Consider the following 26,580-nt stretch of genomic DNA (forward strand, 5'->3'; position numbering starts at 1 on the left):
TGTTCGTCTTTTCCATCAGGTTTAGAAGGATTCTCTATTATTGTTTTTAACTCATTCTTCCTTAGTACCAACATCATTCGTAGTTTCCATGAATCATAGTTTGAGGCACCTTCAAGTCTGTCTTCGAATCTGATTCCATTCGTTATTTTAAAATACAAACTTTCAAGGAGATATCAATCTGATCTTTAATCGGATCTTCCTTCAAGCGGTTAGGCTTATAGAAGGAAACCTGGCTCTGATACCATGTTGAATGCAGCCCAGGCATCGGTCTGCCCTATATATATCAATTCGATCTTATATGTATCCTATATTTGATCTGCAAATTATATGCACCCACAGCATGCTGTCTTCGTTTCTAGTTCAGTTAGATTTGATCTAACACAAAATTCTTTTGCACAATCTATTGTGTGTATTTATGTTATATTTACTTAGTTACATAATAATGTTATTAATTTAAATATAGTAATAATTATTATTATCTAATCAATTTAACAATAATAATAATAAATAACATAATAATATATATTATAAAATGTTGAAGGCCTTAAGGCCAATTTAACATTTAATTTTATCCGACTGAAGCTATAAATCATCAACATTTGACTTGGTTGTTAGATCGTTCCTTCATCTTTTCAAGTTGATTCGCCTTCAAGGTGATATCATTTCAATGTTTTTGATGACAATTTAGGTTTTTTCCAAGGATTTCGCTCTGGACCCTTTGGAAGGGTTAGGAGCGAAATTTCTCCACTAGGCTCAAATATTGACCTTTTCATCAAATCTCCAAGTCCAGATTTGTCCAAGGTGTCCCCAAAGGATAAATAGGTTAGCTACTCATCAATCAATGCCCAAGACTTCATCTTTTACCAATTGGACCAATCTCAAACCCTCAAAAGATGATACTCACTCACAAAACTTCACTGACTTCCTCGAACTCAGACCAGACACAAAAGCAAAACTTGACCTAAGGAAGGCCTTAAAAGAAACCTTGACCTGGAGCATCCACTGACTCACCCAAGCTCAAGCAGAGCTTGCTATCTTAGTGATCCCTCTGGCAACTCCCAAAATGCAAAGGCTAATAGACAAGAACCTAAAAGACCTAGAAAACAAACCCTAGAAGGCAAAAAGTAGGGGTCCCCATTTGTAATGGGGCGATGTGTGAATACGTCACAACAGTACTGTACTTAGCAGATTGTCTTAACTCCATTGAATGGTACTGTCATTTCGATCCCACCACCTCACCTCTCCCTTAGCTAGATCACATGCCACATTGGACAACCCATTAGCATTGACATTTCCACTTCTCCTTATATGAGAGATGCAAAAATCTTGAAAAGTTTTTTATTTTGAGCAGATTAATGTGATAAACTTATTTAATCTCCAACTCGGAGTTACTCCTTTCATGATTGCGTTAACCACAACTTGAGAATCTCCCTCTAAATGGACTTTCGAAACCTTCATGTTTACTGCCAAATCAGTTGCTAACAGAGCCGCTTGCACCTTTGTATCATTATTAGTTCCGTCTTGCAGCCTTTTTGCTCCTTTAAAAAGAACCTTTCCTTCATCATCGCAAGCCACACATCCTGCTCCATAAGTACTCGGGTTACCCCTAAAAGCCCCGTCAAAGTTGATCTTAAGTTCTTAACCCATCCTTGTTCGGGTTTTGACCAAATTTCCTCCTTGTTTCCATGGTTCTTACAAACAGGATTAACCCTTGGAAACCCATGAACGGGTAGTTGTTTTATAATTTTAATTTATATTAAATTTTCATTAAAAATTTAATATTTAGTATATTTAATTTATTATAATTTTAATTTATTTTTAATCTATTTATAATGCTTTCAAATCTATTTTTCAATCTTAAACTATTTTGATATTATATTAGATATATTACATATATTTAAAAATAATAATTATATAGGGTGAATTTAATGGTGAATTTTTTTTTCGAATTTTTCGCTTTGTCAAATTACATCCAAATTTTATGGTTGCTGAACTCGAATTCAAATTCGAATGCGGTGACTTAGCCCATACCCGTTGTAATGTCCCCACTAGTTAGGGATTATTGTCCTGCAAAACAGATTGTTAGAATACAACAAATATGTAAATATATATTACTAATCCAACTTGCAATTAAACATTGAAATACTTAAGTGATAATAATTACAATTCCTATCTAACAAAAAGGATATGAATGCCAAACAGAGGTATGTCCTTAGGCGGCTGTGAAGCTCACCTTCTTGGAACCCATCTTGGTCCCAAGCCATCCAGGAAATCGAAAGTGAATTCGATTCCTGTCTTGGGTGTAATTTCTTACACCCAAGCCATCCAGGAAATCAAAATTAATTTGATCCCTGTCTTGGATGTAACTACTTACACCCAAGCCATCCAGGAAATCGGATGTTAATTTGATTCTTGTCTTGGCGTAATTTCTTACACCCAAGCCATCCAAGGAAGATCATATGTCATTTCCTTGCCTTGGATGATGCATCTCATCATCCAAGTCCTCAGAGGGGACCGGCCAGATCCGTCTCTTCTTGGATGAACTTTGTCAACCAAGCCATTCATATATGCATTACATTTTCATTAATTTCATTCATCACATCTGTATTAGTAAATTCATTCCTCAATGTGTAAATTAAGATATTAATTACTTGTATTCATTAATATGTACATATTAACTATCTATGTTCATCGATATATATATAGTAATGAACCTTAACATATTAATTAATGATATTCATTAATAAATAAAGTAAATAGCACTAACGTATTAATTACCTATGTCCATTGGTATATATAGTAATGAGCAGCAACGTATTAACTACTATATATTCATTGGTAACTAAACAATACTATATCCTTACCTGACTGTTCGCAGCAGAGGTTCTGCTCTGTGGTTTGTCTCTATGCTATACTTCCTGCTCTCCTTTCCCTTTCCAAACTGCGGCTGTCTTCCCCTTAATACCACGTGAAGGGTTGTACCCCTCCACGGGTCCCCTTCCACATGAAGGGGTGCGATAGGCTGCGATTACCCTCGCACCACTTCGTGCAGGGGTGATAGAGGGGGGGGGTGGGCGGGAGGGCTCGTCAAAGTCCATCGCATTATATGTGCAAGGTATTACGTATTACCTTGTTATTTAAAATGTATTAAATAAATAACACTTTTTCTTTATTGTATATATATTTTAAATGTACTAAATAATAAATAGCACTTTCTTTATTATATATACATTTTAAATATATTAAATAATAAATAACACTTCCTTATTATATATATATTTTAAATATATTAAATATTAAATACCACTTTCCTTTATTACATATTAAATATATTTCCTCTATTTTTTAATATCATATTAATCATCTATTTACAATAACCTTATTTAATTAATCCATATGTTAACATTATTAAATAATTTTACATTAGGTGATACCGTAGGGGTTATCACACCCGTACCTGATTCCAATTTGGCAACTTAGAATAACAGTTTTTATACATTTTTGGCAGCATTGTGTTTAATGCAGTAACCTGGAACTCATAACTTAAGATTAAAATTCTTTGAGCACTTATGTACTAGTCCCTAACTATTTTGGTCAATCTTTTCTATTGCCCATAATATGTATAACAATATTGTTGTTTCTATAAGTATTCTAAAATTCAGTTGCCAAGTTCCTTATCACATGACCCATAGTAAAAGCTCCTGTAATCACTAAATAAATATGATGTATTTGTCGTCCAACTTAGTTTGTGAGATGTTCTTTGGGTGATTCATATGCATAAGGCAAGTTAGTGTATGTACTTGAAAGATTATGTGTGCCATGTGACATTATTGTTCAGTTTTTTTTAAGTGAGTTTACTTTAGCGTGGCATTATGCATACCAGATTGGCATGAGCCAATTCACCTTGCATTTTGTTGTGATGTTCAGTTATCTTGAGGGCAAACCTTACCGTGGTTCTCTTTTATTGTATTTCATTTCATCTGTCTATATTTTTCTTTTTGCTGAACACTAGCAATTCACTGTGTGGTGTTCCATGCATATCAGGAGTGAATACACATCCCAATGAGTGAATTCATCTTGCTTTGTATTAAATCTCACATGGCTTTATTTTTTTTCTTTGTCAAACTTAGCAATTGATTGTGGTGTTCCATGCATATCAGGAGAGAATGATGATGATACCAAAATGTCATTAAAGAAGTTACTGCGTGGTGGGAATGGCTATTTCTTTGTGGAGCTTCCAGAAGGAACCATATTGGCACATTTGCTTGAGTCTGGAGAGAAACTGCCTATGCAATTTGGGCGTGAGGTAAGTTGTAATATCAAAATTGTTCTCACATCAGAATTGTTGAACAGCCACTGTGGACTGTTTTGTTCTACTTAGTGACTTATAGCCCATACTGTTTTTGAACAGCTATTTCTGGAGGTTGATGTAATGTTTCCCACATTACACAGTATCACTCATTGCTTCTGCTGATTTACCTTAGAAAAAAAACAGAAAATTCTAAATGGTGCTGTTTCGTTAATCTGGGATTAATTTATATGGATTCCAGCTGTGTTTTCATATTAAATATGTGATAGTTGATGAAAATAGGTTACTGCTGCTGATTTGTGAAATCTATTGAAACTTGACCTCAATAAAATCATTGGAGGTGGTCTACATTGTCTTTGTAGCTTTAGCCTAAGACATTTATGCCTTTCGGTTAGCCTTTGGTGCCTTCAGAAACTGTTGGATTAGAAACCTTGTATCTGTCTTTTATTGATTCAGAATTCAGAAACAGTTTCATTAATGTACACTGAAGACTATAAAATATGGTAGCTCCTTAACACAGCCAGTTACTGTTGATTTAACACTTTCAGATTGATATAACTTAGAATTTTAGACTTAGTTTCTAATTAGTTAGTTTAACTGAAAGAAAATGACAATATAGAAATGAACAAATTGAGAGCAAGACACAGTTACCCTGGGAAAACCTCCTAGGAGGAAAAACCCAGCCAGAAAAGATCCTTAGATCTGATTATCGATTATAGTTATGTAATCATTACACCATCTCTTGTATTTGCAGATTCAGATGTTGCTGTCCAGGAGGTGCCTTCAACATTCACTTGCTGTTATATGCAGAATAGATACTGCTACTCACTTCTTCAGATTGTAGGCTTCTAAGAATTATGCTGTGTATGACCTTAAGTTGACAGTCCTTCAATTAGTACTTTGCTGGATATTGGTGGCTGGTAGACCTCCAATCAGTTTGTTGTGCAACCTCCAATCAGCTTGCTGTGCATACCCTGAATGTTGCCAAATACACTAAGGTGAATTTCGCATCTTCAAATGGTGAATGAGGTTGCTGCTTGAAGTTGACTGAGGTTCGCACTATGTAGACAAATGAATTTTTGCATGAGATGGGAGAGCTTGTGTTTTCTTGAGTGAATAACAAATGAATCTTGATCTTTATTTATATGGAGCGAACCCCTTTAACTAGGTCGGCTTTTCCAATAATTAATCTTTTAATTTTTTCCTTTTTAACTGCCTTTGTTAATAGGGTCGGCCCTATAGGACAGCACGTTGAATGTTTATTTGATGTAGCGTGGGGGTTAGGGCCACGTTGGAGGGAAAAGGGGCCAGCCCCTTTTTGGGCAGATTCCAATGTTGCCCAAGGCAATATGAATCCGCCCTTCCCTAATTAATATCAACACTCCCTCTTAATTAGGGAGGAGAACATAACTATAATCTTCCATCTTGCATACACAAGCAAGGAATGGAATTACATAATACAATCTTTTAGCTTGCACACAAGCATAGACTAGATCCACCTTACATTACCCGCAGAGGGTGGAGAGGATCTTTTTGACCATCTTACATTGCCCGCAGAGGATGGTCAATCAATTACACTAATACCATCTTACATTGCCCGCAGAGGATGGTTACTAATTACACTTCTCCCTGAGAAGTTTACAATACCACCTTACATTGCCCGCAGAGGGTGGTTTAACATTTACAATACCATCTTACATTGCCCGCAAAGGATGGTTAATAATTATACTTCTCCTTGAGAAGTTTACAATACCACCTTACATTGCTCGCAGAGGGTGGTTTAACATTTACAATACCATCTTACATTGCCCGCAGAGGATGGTTAATAATTATACTTCTCCCTGAGAAGTTTACAATACCACCTTACATTGCCCGCAGAGGGTGGTTTGATACAACACAACGTATCACTGAGATTGAGACTCCTTCTCAATTAGGGTTTCATTTTCCATAATACCAAGTCTGTCCCTGAAGTACGCAAACTTCACTTTGGATAGAGGCTTGGTAAGAATATCTGCAACCTGCTCATCAGTGCTGACATACTTCAGCTGAATAGCACCTCTTTGCACCATGTCCCAAATGAAATGATAGTGGGTTTCCACATGTTTTGACCTATCATGAAACACTGGGTTGATGGACATTTTAATACAACTCTGGTTATCACAGTGAATAACTGTAGGATCCCAAGCCTGACCAAACAGCTCTGCAAGAAGCTTGCGAAGCCACACTGCTTCTCTAGAAGCTACACTTGCTGTAATATACTCAGCTTCAGCAGTACTCAATGCCACTGAGGATTGTTTCTTGCAAGCCCAAGAGATTACTGCGGATCCCAAGCAAAAACAAATACCAGAGGTGCTTTTCCTATCCTTGACGCTTCCAGTCCAATCTGCATTTGAATAACCTTCCAAGGTTATTGGAGTGTTAAGTGGATACTTAAGCCCAAAACCAACTGTACCTCGCAAATATCTTAGGATGTGCTTGGCCGCAACAAGATGAACATGTTTGGGTATGCTCATAAACTGGCTAAGAGCATTCACAACAAAACATATGTCTGGTCTAGTGTTAACAAGATACATCAGTGATCCAATCAACTGTCGGTACTCTGATGGATCTGCAAAACCAGAGTTAGCTGCAGAAACACTTAACTTCTTTAAGTTAGATTCCATAGGAGTAGACATGGGTTTACAATCCATCATTCTAAATCTTTTCAAAATGTCAATAGTATACTTTCCTTGACTTAGAAAAATTTCGTTAGATCTTTGCCATACTTCAAGACCTAGAAAATAATGCATTAGACCTAAATCTTTCATTTCAAATTCTGAAGCTAGTTCTTTCTTGCACCTAATAATAAGTTCATCTTTACCAGTAAGGAATAGGTCATCCACATATAGAACTAGAATTAGCATTTCATCATTGGCTACCTTAAAGTATATGTTAGAGTCATCATCATTTTTACAAAAACCTAGACTTAACAAGTATTTATCAATTCTTTCATACCAAGCACGAGGACCTTGTTTAAGACCATACAGAGCTTTCTTCAACCTGCACACATGAGTTAATTTATTTTGAATCTCATAACCCTCAGGTTGCTCAATATAGACTTCTTCCTCAATGACACCATTAAGGAAAGCAGTCTTAACATCCATCTGATGTAGTTTCCAACCCTTAGCAGCAGCAATAGCTATTATCGTTCTAATAGATGTATATCTAGCAACAGGAGCAAATGTTTCTTCATAGTCTATGTCTTCCTTTTGAGAAAAACCATGAGCTACAAATCTAGCCTTATATTTTTCAATACTACCATCAACATTATGCTTAATTTTAAATAACCATTTAGAGGAAACAACAGATTTACCTTTGGGTCTGGGCACAATATCCCACACATCATTCTTGATGATTGACTGATACTCTTCATCCATAGCAAGCTTCCAGGCATGATGACTCAAGGCTTCTTCAACATTGCAAGGTTCAGATTCGATGAGATTGCACATCAATGCAATGTAGTTGGAGAAAACCTGAGGTCTCTTAGTTTCACGAAAGGTGCCACTGGGGGCTGCAAATCTTTTGGCTTCTTGAATGGTGTTTCTTACCCAAAGAGGCCTCTTTTTGGTGACGACAATGTCGCTAGGAATATCAGTGGGATTCATGGGCTCTGGTGGGTCATGAAGATCATCTTGAGGAGGAGGATCAGCAGGCTCCCTCTGAATCTCATGGTTAGTATCAACATTCATATTTTGATTGTCATTAGTTTCATTGATAACACAAGAACCCTTTGATTTCTTAAAAGCAATATCTTCTTCAAATGTAACATCCCTACTTACCTCAACATACCTTTGACCTGGGATGTAAATCTTGAATGCCTTGGAGGATTCACTGTAATCGACTAGAATGCCTTTCTTTCCGGAGGGTTCCAACTTGGTTCTCTTTTCTTTGGGCACATGAACATAAACAGGACTTCCAAAGATTCTGAGGTGACTGATGTCAGGTTTGGATCCTGTGAAGGCTTCTTCAGGGGTCACATTCTTTAGAACACGGTGAGGGTATCTATTCTGGATATATACTGTTGTTCTGGAGGCCTCTGCCCATAGGGAGGTCTGTAAGTTTTGATCATGAATCATAGCCTTTGCAGCCTCCACAATAGTCCTATTCTTTCTTTTAGCAACACCATTTTGTTGAGGATTGTATGGAACACAAAACTCCCTCTTAATTCCTGACTCAACGCAAAAATCATAAAAGCTACCGGAGGTGTACTCACCTCCATTGGCAGATCTTAAGCATTTAATTCTTTTACCAGAGCAGTTTTCAATTAATGCTTTGAACTCTTTGAATTTACTTAAGACTTCATCAAATTCTTTAGATTTCAAGAAGTAGATCCAAGTTTTCCTAGAGAAATCATCTATGAAGATTACATGATAAAGAAATCCACTAGGAGATGCTATAGACATAGGACCACATAAATCAGAGTGACCAAGTTCTAGTTTGTCTTTAGCTCTATTTTCACTTTTATGAAATGGACTTTTAACATTCTTACCTATAGCACAACCTTTACAAGTGTTATCATGGATTTGACTGAGTTTAGGCATACCTTTGACTAACTTTTCAAGGGATGGAAGAGCTTGATAATGCAAGTGTCCAAGCCTTCTATGTCATAACTCACAGGACTCAGGAACCTCATTAATGAGTGCTTGGATAGGGTTAGTAGAGAGCTTATAAAGACTATCATATCTATGACCAATTATACAAGCAAATTTAAAACTAGATTTCTTAGGCCATGCAAGAACTTTTCCCTCAGAAAATGCAATTTGATAACCTTTATCTTCTAAGGCAGAAATGGAAATTAGGTTTCTTTTAATTCCAGGAACAAACAAGATATCACTGAGGTGCAAGGAAATACCAGAATCTAAATTTAGAGAAGTAGAGCCAGAACCTCTTACCGAATAGCGAGCGTCATCACCAATTACTACGTGAAGGCTGGTATCCTTTTCTACTAAGTTTGAAAGGTGATCATAGTAGCCTGTGATGTGTTTGGAGGCACCACTGTCAATCAACCAAGTATTGCTATCTGAAGTAACACTGCTAGACAGAGCGGAGATGAATAAAAAATCATCATTTTGTTCTGATACTTCATTTAGGTTGGCTTCACTTTGGTTAGGGTTATACTGACATTCTTTAGCATAGTGACCAAATTTGTCACATCTAAAGCATTGGACACGCGAGGTATCTCTTGGTTTCTTCCAAGGGTGTTGGAAACTAAATGGTCTGAATTCCTTATTTCTTTTTGGATAAGGTTTCTTCCAATTTCCCCCTTTCTTGCATTGAGCTGCAAGCATGTGATGATCGTCTATATGGGAACTTTTGGTTTGCCCTGTTGTGATGAGGCGAGACTCTTCTTGGATACAATCATTTTTAAGGCGATCAAGGGTGGGTAACTCAGTCCTGCCACTTATGGTTTGGATAAATGACTCCCATGAGTGAGGTAGACCATTTAGGGCAATCATGACAAGGTCTTTATCTTCCATGTTATGGCCAATTAAGCTTAGCTGATTCTTTAGTTCTGAAATTCTCAAAAAGTAGGAAATAACAGAATCTTCTTTTGCCATTTTGATATTAAGTAGTTGTTGTCTTAAAGTAATTGCCCTACTGAGATTGTTAACTTCATATGTACCTTGTAAATGGCTGAACATTTCCCTTGCAGTGGTAAATGAGGCAATAGAGGTGACTAGGTGGTCTTTGACTGAATCAATGAGAATCTTCCTGGCCTTGATAGCATCCCTTTTGAATTGTTTTAGCTCGGCTGCATCCGTAGGTTCAGTTAGCTCTTTTGCTTCTATGAATTGGAGAAGATCTTCTTCCTCTAGAGCCAACTTGATTCGAACTTTCCATACAGTAAAATTGAGATTCCCATCAAGCCTATCTTCAACTTTCAGCCCCATTGACCTAACCTGAAAATGACACACCAATCTGGAAATAAAGGAGCACTAAATTCTGAAATCTTAAAGTTGATCTAGCCTATAGCTCTGATACCATGTTGATTTAACACTTTCAGATTGATATAACTTAGAATTTTAGACTTAGTTTCTAATTAGTTAGTTTAATTGAAAGAAAATGACAATATAGAAATGAACAAATTGAGAGCAAGACATAGTTACCCTGGGAAAACCTCCTAGGAGGAAAAACCCAGCCAGAAAAGATCCTTAGATCTGATTATGGATTATAGTTATGTAATCATTACACCACTTATCTCTTGTATTTGCAGATTCAGATGTTGCTGTCTGGGAGGTGCCTTCAACATTCACTTGCTGTTATATGCAGAATAGATACTGCTGCTCACTTCTTCAGATTGTAGGCTTCTAAGAATTATGCTGTGTATGACCTTAAGTTGACAGTCCTTCAATTAGTACTTTGCTAGATATTGGTGGCTGGTAGACCTCCAATCAGTTTGTTGTGCAACCTCCAATCAGCTTGCTGTGCATACCCTGAATGTTGCCAAATACACTAAGGTGAATTTCGCATCTTCAAATGGTGAATGAGGTTGTTGCTTGAAGTTGACTGAAGTTCGCACTATGTAATTGTAGACATATGAATTTTCGCATGAGATGGGAGAGCTTGTGTTTTCTTGAGTGAATAACAAATGAATCTTGATCTTTATTTATATGGAGCGAACCCCTTTAACTAGGTCGGCTTTTCCAATAATTAATCTTTTAATTATTTCCTTTTTAACTGCCTTTGTTAATAGGGTCGGCCCTATAGGACAGCACGTTGAATGTTTATTTGATGTAGCGTGGGGGTTAGGGCCACGTTGGAGGGAAAAGGGGCCAGCCCCTTTTTTGGGCGGATTCCAATGTTGCCCAAGGCAATATGAATCCGCCCTTCCCTAATTAATATCAACAGTTACATCAGAAACTCTGCTTTTAAACACAGTCAGACCTATTCTCTACTAGGTGTGGATTGTCCATAGATTGTTTCAGAGAGAGCTCCATTTTCTGTGAGAGTCAATCTTAAGAAGTCTTTTGCCATTATATTAACTGTATCAAAGTAAAAATAGGAACAAAATGGCAACGAGAGCACTAGATATAGATTCAAATAGCCAGCAGCTGGATTTGAATCCTCATTCTGTAATCTTAATTATTTTGTGAATTCGGAGAACTAACCTAGCAGGGAGTTTGGGGTATTGTAAAATACACAACCAATAATATGTAAAGCATCATTTTATTTGGAATATAAAAAATCTATACAATTTGGGCAAACTTGTGGGAGGGATGTATGCCTCAAATTCTGTTGAGGAAAGCTTATACAATTTGGCATACTGATCATGGGATGTATACCATAATTGTGCAAATTTGTTGAGAGCTTTATGCCTAAAACTCTACTAGAAGAGCTAATACAGTTCGGCAAACTCGTCAAAAGAGCTAATACAAATTTGTCTGAAGAGATGTATGCCTCCAACTCTGTTCATTGGCTTTTAGTTGAGCCCATTTATACATTTTAAAGAAGTTGAAAGGTCACCACATCCATGTCCTCATAAGGAGTTGAAATGAACATCCTAAAATTGGAAGGTCATTACACATGGATGAGGATATGACTAGTAATAAAATTAAAATATATTATGTAATTTTGCTACCCCAACTTCTTCTGATCACTCCTCCACCCTTGAGAGGCAATGGGCCCCATTGCACCTGATTGAAATTATGCTCATTATCTGCTCATTTTGTGCTCTTTTTTGCATCAGCCATATGGTCTTTATTGTTGCCAATATTTTTGACAAACCATGCTATTGCCTCCAGATGTCCCACATTTTCATTCTTCTTTTAATCAATCTCTTTTGTTTTTAACTTTTTAGTCTTAATGGTCTCTAGGTCAAAACTAACAAAGTTCCTTGCATAGTTGGAAGACTCTGCAGACTTGCAAGTTCTTGGCGGGCCGAGTCGACTCGCCACATACTCATGAGCCGAGTCCGGGAGAGTCCAAGACAAAGACTCCCAAGTTTTTTCTGAGGACTTGCTGAAGTCTGATGTTGAGACTCCCGAGTCCTGATGAAGGACTCTCACTGTTTGCTGAGCACGCCCGGTCAAGTTAAAACATGTTCTTTTTTTCCCTTTTCCTCATTTTTGACATTTAGATACCTCAGCACCTACTAGTTCAAGGCCTGAAAAATTGAGTTATGTTAGGAGATGAAAGAGGAAGATGTACTCTTTAGTTTGCTGTTTTTTACATTTGGACATATCATTATATGTAATTTTGACAACATTTATAAACTTATGCTGCTGTTATACATTTTAAAGTTTGAAACTATGAGTATGAATGATGAAATTTCAAATATTGAGTGTTTGGAGATTATATGACGTGTAATGTTTCAATTATGGCTCTTATGTTCTCTAAATGCATTAATTTCTTTTTTATTTTTTTTGTAAAACTATGGTTTTCTTTTTTGCCGAGTCCGAGTCCGAGTCCAATTTTTGGGCTGTCGAGTCCGCAACGAGTCCAAGTTTTCCAACTATGGTTCCTTGGGCTCGAAAACCCAAATGTTGTTATCAAAGTCCCACAACTCTAACTGTAGAGACACTACAAGGATGACACAAGCAAACCCTAGTCGTTGATTGAACTAACGAGAGCTCTCGTGTTTGAAGTGGTGAAATGCTATAGTTGAGAGAGCAGTTGTTACATTCTCTTCCTTTGCTTATTGAAGAAGGTTGTCTGCTAGCTCCCTATACTCCAGGCTCATAAGCAACGACATTAACAAATTGAGCTTTAATGGGAAGCCAAAGAAGGAAAAGTAGAGGTGGTGTCTGAGCTCAATGGTGGTGGCATGAACTTTTGCAAATGGTCATTTAAATTAGTCGTTGAGGTAGCAATGATGGTGCTGTCTGCAACATTTCAGATTCAAATTTTTTTCTGATGAGCTCCTTAACGAGATCACAAAAGCTAGATGGATGGATGTTATAAAGCTTTGGAGCTGGCTTGGCCATGGTGGGCATCTTCTTCATTATTTTGTTTGATGACTTGCTCATGACAAGCCTAGTATTATTCTTAGTGCCTATATACATAATTAAAATATAGCTTCAACAGAGTGGCAGGATTTGAACATGAAAGCTCCTCCACCATGCTTGTTAAAACTCATCATCCTATATTAAAACCTTGACAACACCACATAAAACAGCCCCTATTAAAAAGATCGATTCAATTCACCAGTTCAACAAAAATCCAGTCATTGACATGATTTCTATTACTCCTCCCTGACATTTATATTGAGACTATCAATTAGGTTTTGCAGTAGCACTCCTGTTAATGAGACGATAATGTGGAGAAAGAAGTGGCTTCTTGTGGATTCATGCAAGGAATCTAACTTTAAAGCACAATGTAAAAACCAAGGAACTTGTATTACAATCAAGGCATACTTGCTGGGCATGAGTATGGATTTGAAAGGTTTACAAATGGAGTCTTTGTTGGACATTGTTCCTCCCAATCCTCGTAGGGACAACAATGTTGTGCTAAGAGTCCCATTTGGTAACATGCTCGAGTATTCTTCTACAAATAAATGGCTTAGAATCTAAGAATATATATTGAAGCATGTTAGAGTTGATTAAGACTTACATCTGTAATAAAGTCACTTCAATGACTTCGAATTAGATTATTTTTTCTTAATGTTAGGTTATTTTTAGGTTTCACTCTAACTCCAAAAGTCTATAAAAGGAGGTGAAGGTCTTTGTATTGCTTTATCCTGATATCTAATAGAAGAATACAATTTTGTGTTCTATTTGTTTTAAGGAACATGGTATCAGAACAAGGAGTGACGTAGGAAGAGCTTGTGAGGGTTTCAAGAAAAATCACAGGTTTGTTTTTTTTGTGTGGGTAGATTTATATTTTAAGGGAAAGTCATGGCAGAGTTTATAGAGAAATTGCTGCAGATATTTGAAATCGTGTAGGTTTGTACTTTTGAAAATTGCATGATTTGCTAGCAAAAGTTGCAACCATTTTTTGTTGAAAATCGCAGCAAATTTTTTGATGAAAAAATGCATTGGAATTTGCTGCAGAATTGTGGATTATTCAACCTTAAAACCGTGGTGTTATTTATTAGCAAGTTTTCCTACAGCAGCTAGATTTCCTAAGCATTTTTATAGTTAGAAAATTCACACTGATCTTTTCATAAATTTTCTGCAATGGCGACTAGGGTTTCTAAAGAAAAACGTGATGGTTTCTTCTTCAAGCCATTTTTAGGTGTGGCTAGGGCAAATCACGACTAGAATTCAGACCAATGACTAGGGTTTGATTGGTACAACTTGCTACTAAGGTTTTCACAATCACAAAAACTAGGGTTTTATCATCCACAGTTGCTAAAGTTTATGGAAGGTATTAGGATTTGTAGTTCACCAATTCAAAATTGTGGTAAGGATTTTTTGTGACATTTTTATGTAGATCAGCATCCTAAGGTTTGTCAAAATTTCAGGAAGAAGATATTAGGGTTTAAATTTTTTTAAGTTTCATTATTTGGCCATATATAATTTTTGAAAATGGAAATTCCAATGGATTAACATTCTGGTTTCAATTTCCATACTTGGAAAGTAAAAATCAAGATGCAATTGATGCATAAGAACCTGCGGAGAATATTAAATTGAAATGAGAAACTTCCTATAGATGCTAGTGAAGTAATGGAATGGTAGAGCAGAGATGATAATGCCAAAGCCATTATTGGTCTTTTCCTCTCCAATTTTGAGTTACATCATATAGATATGGCAAAACCATCTAAGTAAATTTGGGGAAATTTGAAAATACACCATTTGGAGCAATAGCGGTTAATGCAAAATTTTATTTAAAGCTTTAGCTTTTCAAGTTCAAGATGACTGATGGAGTCACTATGTCAAGCCACATGAATAATTTGAGATCTCTTCTTTGACAACTAGCAAAAGTCAATGCTACAGTGGATGATGAGGATGCCAAAGCCATTTTATTGAACTTTGTCTTCAAAATTCAGCAATGGCATTTTTATTCTTAGTCAACTTTCTTGTAAAAGATTGGAAGATATGATTTTTACTCAGTTAACAAAAGAGAATTATTGTAGAAGATACAATAGATGTTCCTCAAATTGAGGTAGCATTATACTCAAATCATAGAAGATCTACTAAGGACAAAAGGGGGCCAAAATGCTATTATTGCAAGAGAATGGGCATGTGGCTTGGAATTGTAGACTTCAAATGAATGATTTTCTCAAAGGAAAACTCAAAGGAGCTAATGTAGCCATTGTTGAAGATCCTCTAGATGTTGACAATGGTGAAAAAGTTTCTTTTTATGCATTTTAAACAAGTCTAGTTCTTGAAGACAAATAGAAAGCTAGTGTAGACAAAACTTATAATGGATGGTTTCCTAGTTAGATTTGGAGTCCATGTTGCCTGGGGTAATTTGGAAACTTGGGATTTCAGCTTGTGAGCTACACCATTATGAAGGCTCGAGGCAGTTTGATGGAGTTCTACCTAGTGTATGATCTGTTTTCAAAGTAAATCTTTTGAAGAATGGCGAATGCATGGTTTAGGGTGTTTTTGGTTTGATATGCTTTATTTTAATTTTGTCTGTTTTAATGTTCTAAGTCTTAAAGAGAGGGTATTAAGACTTACATTTGTAATAAAATCACTTTAGTGACTTTAAATTAGATCAGTTTATTTCTAATATCAGGTTATTTTTAGGTTTCACTCTGACTCCAAAACTCTAAAGGAGGTGAATGTGTTTGTATTGATTTATCCCAATATCTAACAGAAGATACAATTTTGTGTTCTATTCATTTTTTAGAGTAAAGCAACCATCGCCACATGGTAGTCTTTCAATATGGCTTTGTTGTACTATTCAAACTTGTAGAGCAGGAAAAAGGATATTTACAAATTGTGAGAAAATATGCTTCTGAATTGCTTATTGAGACAAGAAAGATGATTATGCAATAGTCGAGAAACCATCATTGGAAGCTTGGATGCAGGAGGGTCATGACTATATAGTATTGATGAGGTTTGATATTGATTGCATTCATACCATCAAAATTGTGCTTGGACAAAGCACTATCCTTGACCACTTTTTTCTATAGGTAGATGGTATGGTGGCAAAGGAGGATGGTGTTGCTAATGCACTGAAAAGGGTAGATGATGTTACAGTTGTAGAAGCCCCAAAAAGAGTGTTATAGGTGCAGATATTGAAGAAAAGCCTGCACCACCAGTAATAGATGTAGGTGCTGAAAGATTAGTAGCTGCTACACATGGACCCCTTGTCATAGAAATCGATTGTGCCATCTCCATTGGAAAATGAACTTGGCTTTGATATCACTGAATCCAAATTATTTTGTGAATTCAAAGGACAATACCTAGCTAAGAGCTGATGGTATTGTGAAACACACAACAAATAATATGTGAAGCATCACTACATTTGGAATATAAATAATCTATACAATTTGGGCAGACTCGTGGGAGAGATGTCTCAATTTCTGTTTAGGAAAGCTTATACAATTTGGCAAATTCATTTGATGAGATGTATGCAAAATTCGGCAAACTTGTTGAGAGAGATGTATGTCTCAATCTCTATTAGAAGAGATAATACAATTTGGCAAACTCATCAAACAAGATGTATGCCACAGTTTGACAAAGTTGTCCAAAGAGTTGTATGCCTCCAACTCTGTTTATTGGCTTTGAGTTGACTCCATTTATACATTTTCAAAAAAGTTGAAAGATCACCACATCCATGACCTCATTACGAGTTGAAATGAATAGCCTAAAACTGAAAGGTTATTATTGTTGGATGAGGATAGAATCAGTTATAAAAAATATATATTATTTAATTGGGGTATGCCAACTTCTTCTGATCACTTTGCTAGGTTGCCAACTTCTTCTGGCACAATCTGCAGAGGAGATTTCAAATCCTCATTCTCTCTTTAATCTCCACAAGGTACTCTTTCTACCTCATGTACCACCACAGTTTTCAGCCTAACAGTTGTCTTCCTATAGTAATTTTCAATGTAATTTTATACATATATCCATGTCTTCTCTATCCTTGTTTCTGATTTTTACATATTCTGTACATTTGTTGAAATTGCATTTGACCATTCTAATATCTGACAAGGTTGATAGCATATTTCCATTGTCATCCAACACTGCTTTTTTTAGCCTCTTTCTTGAATAATAAATGAAAACATGACTACCTGGAGAAAACTAACATTTATTTGTTATTCTTGATAATATCAACATTATTTATTCATAAGGTAAGGCTGGGGACATAATGTATTTTATCTGGAATGGACAGTAATCATTGAAAAATCAGATTGGTCTGTTTCTTTTCTGCTTAGGATCTTTGAACTTTTAGTTATCTTCTTTGATTATTGGATTAATATGTTTTACTTATTGCAGGTTCTTGCCAACTTGTTAGGGAAAATAGATAGAAGTGATTGGAAGAATTGCAAACTAAGTAAGGAAGAGGAAACATCAATGGCAGAGGACTTCAAAAACCGTTTTGAATCATTTGATCCAATGATTTCATCATAACCACAGATAATTGGTTACTTTAAGATCCTGTGAGCTATCCAATTATGAGTTCTGTGTCATCATAGAATTGACCTTCGCTGAGATTTCTAGTGAAATTTATTGTCGCAACAAAATTATGAACTTTTGAGATCTGCTGGGTTGCCACTTTTACTTTAGTTATGCATTTCTTTTGATTAATTTTGTCTTTAAAATTTTCACTTTATGATTGCTGTTTGCTCCTATTTAGAAGAATTGACCTTTAATAATAATCCCATGATTGTAAAGGAAGTTTTCACAATGAAAACCCTATTCTGTTTGTGTCATTCTGCTTTATGCTGATGATGAATGAAAGTATCTATTTGCAATCAATATTAAGATAAGTGATTTGCAAAACCATATATATATATATATATATATCTCGGGGTTCTATTTTTTGTGGCCACGACCCAGGAACATAAGGAAACATCTAACCTCCAAATACACATAAACAAGGACTACTTAGCAAAATGATAAAAGTATCCCGTTTAAATTACAATCCAGAAGCACAACTAAAACTAACAAAAGAAAGGACACTAAAAAACAGAAAAACTAATACAACTACTGTTCCCCAAACCATAAACACCATGGCCAAAATAAGGGTTACAGACAAGACAAAAGATAAATAAACTTAGACAAACCTGCACTGCAAGATACAACCATCCATCAACAAACTATCACATTTGTTCACTAGCATTGCAACTGTAATGACCCCAACTAGGAGGCTGCCAATTCCCAATGATTAACAAGCATCACTATGCATTTAAATCAGATTAAATTAAGAAACAATTAATGATTCATAATACATTTGACAGTTGACATAATTAAGCCCCAATTCCTTACTTTTCTCCTAATCATCAACCGTAAGGAGGATGGGGAATTACGTGTCATAGGGCGGTTGGAAACCAGTCTACAAGTAGGCTCTCTCAAGGCTTCAAGTATTTGCCACATACGGGTAAACGATTAAATGTAGAAAGTAAATGCATAGAACATAATGGAAATATATTAAATAACCAGTCTCTGTATTAATTCAACAGTCCATGTACATCAAGTGCTTATAACATTAAACCCAGATACGACTATCATGATCCTACTAAGAAGGAACGGTATGCAATATATAATGCCTGAAGGGGTGCGACCAACCGTCACGTCCAACTGCCCTTCGGGACGACTAACTAACTGACCGCCATAACTCATTATTACCGACGACAATATAACATAATGATTATTCCCAGCAACATCATCCCCCCCCCAAGAAAAGAAGTCGTTTCCGAACGACTTAATACAAAATAGAGATGACATTAAACAAAACCAAGGTAGAGAACTACAGGAACTGCGAACGCTAGTCGAGCGTGGAACTCATACACTTGCTGCGTCCTCGCCTGAAAACCCTTTTCTGTTACCATCCGATGCTCAAGAGCGGATTTCACCATTAGTGCTTCCTTTGACATCATAGTCCTCCTGTGCCTAAACCAAACTTGTCTGCAAAACACGCTTTTCAGTCTCAGCCTCCACCAACTACTACTCAAATGATACTATCTCCCTAGCCAATTTGTCCTCGATAGCCACCCGCACGGCCCTCTCGGCATCCAACTCCTGGGTACGCTGAGCTAAGTCTCACGCTACTCTTGCCTCCAACCCGGTGGTCAGCTCCTCCCGAGCCCTTTGTGCATCCACCAAGGCAACCTCTCGTCTAGCCAAGGTTGATAACTAAACTGAATAACTCCCTGGTGTCGTATGACTTCGCGTGCCTACAATGCCTTCCCTCAGACTCTGTTTGTTCGCAACCTCCAAATCCGTCTCCCTCTACGGCTTATGGCTTCCCTGCCACTGCTTAGCTTCAGGCTTCTTTCTCACAATACGAGACAATCCAACACTTACCTTGCCTCCTCTGATGCCCTTTGCCCAACTCAAAAAGTGTATTGTAGCTCAAAAATAAACTGGGGGTCTTTACAACCTCCCCGTACGGTCAACAACAACACTGACACCTCCAATCGTACGACCACCTTCCCGTGTGGTCAACACCCTCCTTACTGTACGGTCACCCCTCCATCGTACGGATCACACTGTATAGACAACATGACCAACTGTCCACACCATACGGTCCCCCTTCCGCACGACCAACGCAGTTCAACCGTACGGGGGTCCACCGTACGATGGTATTCCACCGCAGGTGTCCTTTGTCGTTAGTGGTCCAACGTACGGTGGTTCCACTGCACGGTAGTCTCCTGCCCGACCTCTCGGGTCCCCTTCCATCCTCTCGGGTCCCCCTCCAGACTCTCGAGTGTCCTTTCGGCCTCTTGAGTCCCCTGCGCGCTTCTTGTGGTAGGGTTTCAATTTGGACCCGTTGATGGCAAGTCTATTTTCAATGGCCATCCGAAGACCTGGAACCATAAATTCTACAGGAACCACGGTCGCCTTCCCGTACATAAGAAGAAGAAGAATAATAAAGATTTTGAAGGTTGCGGCCTTCCACACAGGGTTCCAATCGTTGCCGACATGAATGATCTTGGGATTATCTACATCACCGAAGTTTGGGGTGTCTCCCTTCCAATATTCTCTATATTCCGGCAGGTACACCTCCTTTGTTGCTTGCTCTAGTTCCTCTACTTCGAGCCTATAGCTCTAGAACATTTCGTAATCCTCCATCTGCCAGTGGAAGAGCCCATTCAATGACCCCGTCTCATCCTCAGAGCACTCTCCTAGTTTGAGAATCCCTTCGTCGTTGGGATCCCTGCAGCCCCGTCCTTCGTTCCTCAGGTCGCCTTCTCCTTCACCCTCTGATTCCAAAGATGATGCTAGTTCCTCACTAACCAACTGTGTCCCGAGGTCTATGATAAAATTCCTTCCTCCATTCTCCATAGACAAAGTGTTCTTCTTCCAGTTGTGGGTGGCCTTGGGTGCCACCAGCCACCCTCTCCCTAAGATCACATCATACCCTTTTTTCTTTAGTGGGATTACCACGAAGTCCAGTATGAAGGGTTGCGTCCCGATGGTAACTTGCTGGCCCATTAGTGTCCCGATGGGTTTGATTCCATGTTGATCTGCTCCCAGCAGATTGAATGTAGATGGCCACAGCATCGGCTTCCCTAGCTTCTGTCAGGTTTCTTCTGGAAGAACATTCACTCCTGATCCACCATCGACGATGGTATCGGTTAGAATGGTGCCAAGGATACCCATCTCCACAATGGTCGGGTTCCTTCCAGTGTTAACTGCCAGCAGCATGGGGTCTATTGCAGACCCCCCAGAAACATTTGTGCGGTGGTTGGTATTGGTGTGTGGTTGGGAGAGATTATTCAGCAACATTGTTCGTAATTGAGGCATCATTTGGAGGTTGTCGTGTACCTTTATAGGCACCTCCAATTTTAAAATTTGATTTAGTATAGCCTCTTCCGCCTCCGGTCGGCTGGAAGTAATCGTCGTACCCTTCGCCTTCGCCCTTTCTCGTATCTCTTTCTCAATTTCTTCCTGTGCTTCCCGTACCCTTCGCTTCCCTGTCTTCGGGTCTGGGCACATTGCGTGTCTGGCTTGGGCGTGGGTTACGGCCAACACTTCCTCTTCTTTGGTTTCCTCGATATTGAGCAAATTGACGTTGGACTTCAGGCAGGTGGTGTCTTTGTGGTCTCCCAGTCTGCACCATTTGCACAAATATTGTGTGGCCTCTCCCTTCGGGCAGTCTCGGGCAAAGTGCCCCCACTGGTTGCACGCTCTGCATTGTACCATCGGTCAGCCTTTGGAGTCATATTGGATCCGGCTCCTTGTATTGTTATTGTTGTTTCATCCTCCCCACCAGTTATCTCGGTAGCCTCCCAATGTTGCATTGTTGTTCGCCTAGGAGCTGTCGGTACTACCCGATGTAGTTGGTTGTTCCTACGTAAGCAATACTTGTTGGTTTCGTGTTTTCATGTTGTAGGGGCATTCCCTGGTGGGATGCCCCATCAACTGGCATATATCACAATAGGCCTTCTTTTGGCAGGAGCGTTTTGTGTGGCCGTCCGTCTTGCATTCCGTGCACCAAAGCTCCCCTTCATCGGTCTTGCTCGGACCTCCATTCATAACCTTCATCTCTTTCATCATCCTCAACATGTCCTTCTATAGGGCTTGCACCTTTTTGCCGGACTTTCCATCACTGTTGCTTCCCTCGAAAGAGTCATCATCCTCGGACAAGCTATCCTTCTTCTTTTTCTTCTTGGATGTCTTGGTCTCGCTCTCGAGATCCATTGCTCTATTAGATGCATCTTCGTACGAGGTTGGTGGAACAATTTTCATCTTCTTCCAGATGGAGTGTTTCAGTCCCTCCACGAACCATCTCTTTTTGAACCCATCCGCTGGTTGACTCTCCATTTTCCCCAAGAGTTCCTTGAGCCAACGACTATAGGCTCAGACAATCACGTTCTTGTTCTGCTTTGTGCCATAGATTTCGGCTACTATTTCATTGTCGTCTTTGAGGAGACGAAACTCTATCCCGAACTCCTTCAGGTTGGGCCATGTGTCGACTTTGGCCTTATCCGTATTGGAGTGCCAGTCGATGGCCACTCCCTTTAAGGTTGTTGGAAATGGTGTTACCCACTCGTCCTAGTCGGTAACATCGTTCGCTGACCATATGGTTTCGCAAGTGCGACAATGGCAGATGGGATCTTCCTTCCCGTCACCGTTGAACTTCGGCAGCTTCTTCTTACTTGCCATCCCACTGTTGGGTCTCGCTCCTCTAGTGCCTTGTGTGCTTGTATGTGGTGATCCTCCGCCTCCGCCTCCTGCACCTGACCCTCCACTTGTGGGTCCTCCGGAGAAGGTTGTTGACCCCGAACCGAACAAATTGCCTCCCGTACGGCACCCTTGTGCTCCCTCAGCACCGTCGGCCGTACCGTCACCTTCCGTCGTCTCCCTCCGGTTGTCCTCTGAAATGGACAAGTTCTTTAGTAGGTCTCTGGTAGTGTCGATCAGGTTTAGACTTCGCCTTGTTTGTTCCACCAACTCTTCATGACTTCTTACCCTACGGTGGTATTCTAGCGAACTGTAGAGTTCTCCTTCGGCACCCTCTGTGACTCCTAAGTTCCTTTCGGGCAACCCTACGACAGTGTAGAGTGTGTAATTCTCTCCGTCTATCTTTGCCTCCGCAACCTCTGTGACACCTCCTGGGTTCCCTTCGAACAACCCCTCGGTCGGTCGTCCCTCGACAAGCTTCCTTAGCCTACGCCTTCGTTCTATTTGTTGTCTAAGATTCAACGCTCTTTGTGCCACTTCCCATTCGTCACTTTGTATCTTTTTATTTTTGTCCTTATTTAGTATATTTGGCATAAATCACTTCCGTACATAGCAAGCACACACCATGTACACAAAAAAATAATTTTTTTTATTATTTTCCCTTTCGGCCACAATTTATCTCAACATTTTGCGGGGATTATTACAGGGTTCAATTTCCCCTTCGCCTCTTGCCATCACGCTCTGCGTCCCACGACGATTGTTCCGTTTGCACGACGTCGGCCTCTAGGTTAATCTCACCGACGGGTAGGCCCATCGTGTCCGTACGCCATCCGCTCCTTCCTTTCCCGATTATGTCTAGGCAACAACGCCAAATGTTTGCCACATACGAGTAAACAATTAAATGCATAAAGTAAATGCACATAACATAATGGAAATATATTAAATAACCAGTCTCTGTATTAATTCAACAGTCCATGTACATCAAGTGCTTATAACATTAAACTCAAATACGACTATCATGATCTTACTAAGAAGGAACGGTATGCAATATATAATACCCGAAGGGGTGCAACCAACCATCGCATCCAACTGCGCTTCGGGACGACTAACTAACTGACTACTGTAAGTCATTATTACCGACGATAACATAAACATAATATGACAACATAACATAATGATTATTCTTGGCAACATCAGGACCCCGTCCATATCCTATCTTGGGATTTGCCTACCTTGTGAGGAAGTTCTCTGCCTCTCCTTAACAAAACTAACCTATCCTCTTAAGGGGCAATAGCGTGTGATTAACGATTAGGGTACGAGTATACTAACTTCTCATGTATTATATATGAAATTAAGTATGACTGTAATACATATTGCAGTCTATATTAATATTACTATAAAATTCTCTTTAAGAACATTATCAGGCTTCACATATTAAGCACATCCCCATGCATAGCACCAAGAACAAGGATGTTATTGCCTGAAACTTAATAACAATTCTGATCTGATCTGATCCATGGTGATTCATTGGATGCTTTGATTCCTTTCCTTTATATCTCTCTATGTGAGGTAGAGAAAACACCTCTTCATCATGTATGTCCTTTGGCAAGAGACACACATTTTTACCATTAGCACCCTTTGAAAGTGTACAACTCTTCATCATTTCTACTCTTTGAAAGGGACACAACATTTCACAATCAGATCTGCACTTTTTTATTTAAATTAGATTTGCATTTCTGATTCCCAAATTATCCCCCTTTCAAAAGAGTATTATTCTCCTTTTTATACCTCATATTTGGGGGAGTCACTACTTATCATTTCATGCCTTTTGACCATTCATTAACTTTAATCAAATTTTAATTATATTCTTTCATATATTAATTTACTTTTAATTTTTAATTTTTTTTGTATTTTTATTTTATTATTATTATTTATTACTAAATTATATTTCAAAGTGAGAACATTACAGCAACTGCCTAGGGGTGCCATCTTCCATTGCTCCAAAATGTTAAGGATGTAGCCTCATTCGGATTGAAGCAAGCGATATATATATATCGGTGGTCAAGATATTCATTGCAGTGATCTCATCAAAAGTGTATCCTTACTATATATTATCAGACTATTGATTTCTCTATCTCTGATCTAGATTCCTTAACATGATATCAGAGCCAAGTTGGTAGAGAAATAATAAAAATAGTGACAACTTTTTTGTTTTAAATTCAGACTTGCATTCAGAATCAAAGGAAGAACAATCATGTTGAACAGTGTTAGAGTGGAGGATAGACTCGAAGGCGCATCCAACTTTGTCTCATGGAGAATTTGAATAGTAGCAATTCTTCAAGAACTCGAACTAGATGCATACATAGAAGAAGATACTAAGATGCCCAAAGATGAACCAGAGAAAACCTAGAAAAGACACAACAACAAGGCTAAGAAAATCATAATTGATGTTGTTAAAGATCACATTCTTACAACCATCTCAAAACTAACTACAACTTATGATATGTTCAAGACCATTCAAAATTCATATGAAATAAATAATGCAAGTAGATTGCTCACTTTAAAACAACAATTAATGCATATCTACATGAACAAAGGAGAAACAATCACATCCTATTTCATGAGGATTTCAGAGTTGAAAGACCAATTGTCAACTATTGGAAATAATGTAGAAGATATGGAGCTATCTCATATAGCACTTAAGGGATTACCATCCAGTTGGGAATCCTTTATTCAAGGCATTAGTGCTCGATCGACACAACCAAAATTCGATCAACTCAAGAATGAGTGCACTCAAGAAGAATCTCAACTAATTACAAGAGGGTTGGGTCCAAACAAAGAGGGAGAAATCCAAGCACTACATGCTAACACAAGCAACAAAGGGAAGAAAAGGAAGTTCAAACGGAAGAGAGGAAATAATCACAAAACCAGAGACTTCTCCAAGATTCAATGCTACAGATGTGATAAATTTGGACACACTCACAGGTTCTGCCCAAAAAGAAAGAAAGCTCAAGCAACCATAGCTGAAGTCAAGGAAGTAGAGAATCCTCTATTTTTCTTAGCCTTATCAAGCGAACTAAACTCAAACAAACATATGTGGATAATCGATAGTGGAGCATCATGACACATAACCGGATTTAGAGATCAATTCAAAACCTTTGAAGGCCACTCAACTAAAGAAGTTACAATAGGAGACAATTCTACCTATCCAGTGAAAGGAATTGGGACCTGCTCAATTCAATTAAGAACATGAGTTACATTACAATTAAAAGATGTTCTTTTTGTACCAGGTATTAAAAGGAATTTGCTCTCTATTTCAGGACTAGCTGATCAAGGATATCGTGTCACCTTCCATGAAGATAAAGTTCTACTCTGGCCTAAAAATTCTAACATAAAAAATGTTATTCCTATAGGATCTAGAGACGGTAGTTTATACAAATTATGTAATACTAAAAAACAAGCACTAAATCATGAAGTATCAAACTCTAATGAAATTTGGCATAGAAGATTAGGACATCTTCAATTTAGTGCCCTACCTTCTATAGGAAAGATTACCATAGGATTACCCAATCTAAAATCTAATCATGTTGGAACTTGTAAAGGATGTGCTCTAGGGGAGAACTCAAAAGGATCCTTTCCCTCAAGTGAACACAAATCAAAAGTTGTACTAGAACTTGTCCACACTGATTTGTGTGGTCCAATGTCATTACCATCACTAGGGGGATTCTTGTATTACGTGATATTTGTTGATGATTACTCTAGGAAAACTTGGATCTATTTCATAAAACTCAAAGAATCAAATGAAGTGTTATTGAAATTGAAAGAATTTAAAGCCTTAGTGGAAAATCAAATTGGGAAGAAAATAAAGACTCTAAGATCAGATAATGGGGGTGAATTTATTTCTGAAAATTTTAAAGAATTCTGCATTTCTATTGAGATTAAGAGGGAGTGTACTATACCTTATAATCCTCAATGGAATGGAGTCGCAGAAAGGAAAAACAAAACCATCATCGAAGCCGCTAAAACCATGATGCATGATCAAAATCT

At 38.1% G+C, this 26,580-nt stretch overlaps 1 protein-coding gene across 1 annotated transcript in view; it reads left to right on the forward strand.

Moving 5' to 3' along the window:
- LOC131064650 (zinc finger CCCH domain-containing protein 64) overlaps nt 1-18,116 on the forward strand; it is a 184,682-nt gene extending 166,566 nt beyond the window's left edge. The window contains exons 9-10 of the mRNA XM_059211204.1: nt 4,161-4,306; nt 17,680-18,116. Coding sequence (XP_059067187.1) covers nt 4,161-4,306; nt 17,680-17,814 — 281 coding nt within the window. The 3' untranslated portion in view covers nt 17,815-18,116. The remainder of the gene's footprint in view (nt 1-4,160; nt 4,307-17,679) is intronic.
- The last annotated feature ends 8,464 nt before the right edge of the window (nt 18,117-26,580 follow it).

Source organism: Cryptomeria japonica, chromosome 9 (assembly GCF_030272615.1).
Source record: "Cryptomeria japonica chromosome 9, Sugi_1.0, whole genome shotgun sequence".
In the NCBI taxonomy this organism is placed as follows: Eukaryota; Viridiplantae; Streptophyta; class Pinopsida; order Cupressales; family Cupressaceae; genus Cryptomeria; species Cryptomeria japonica.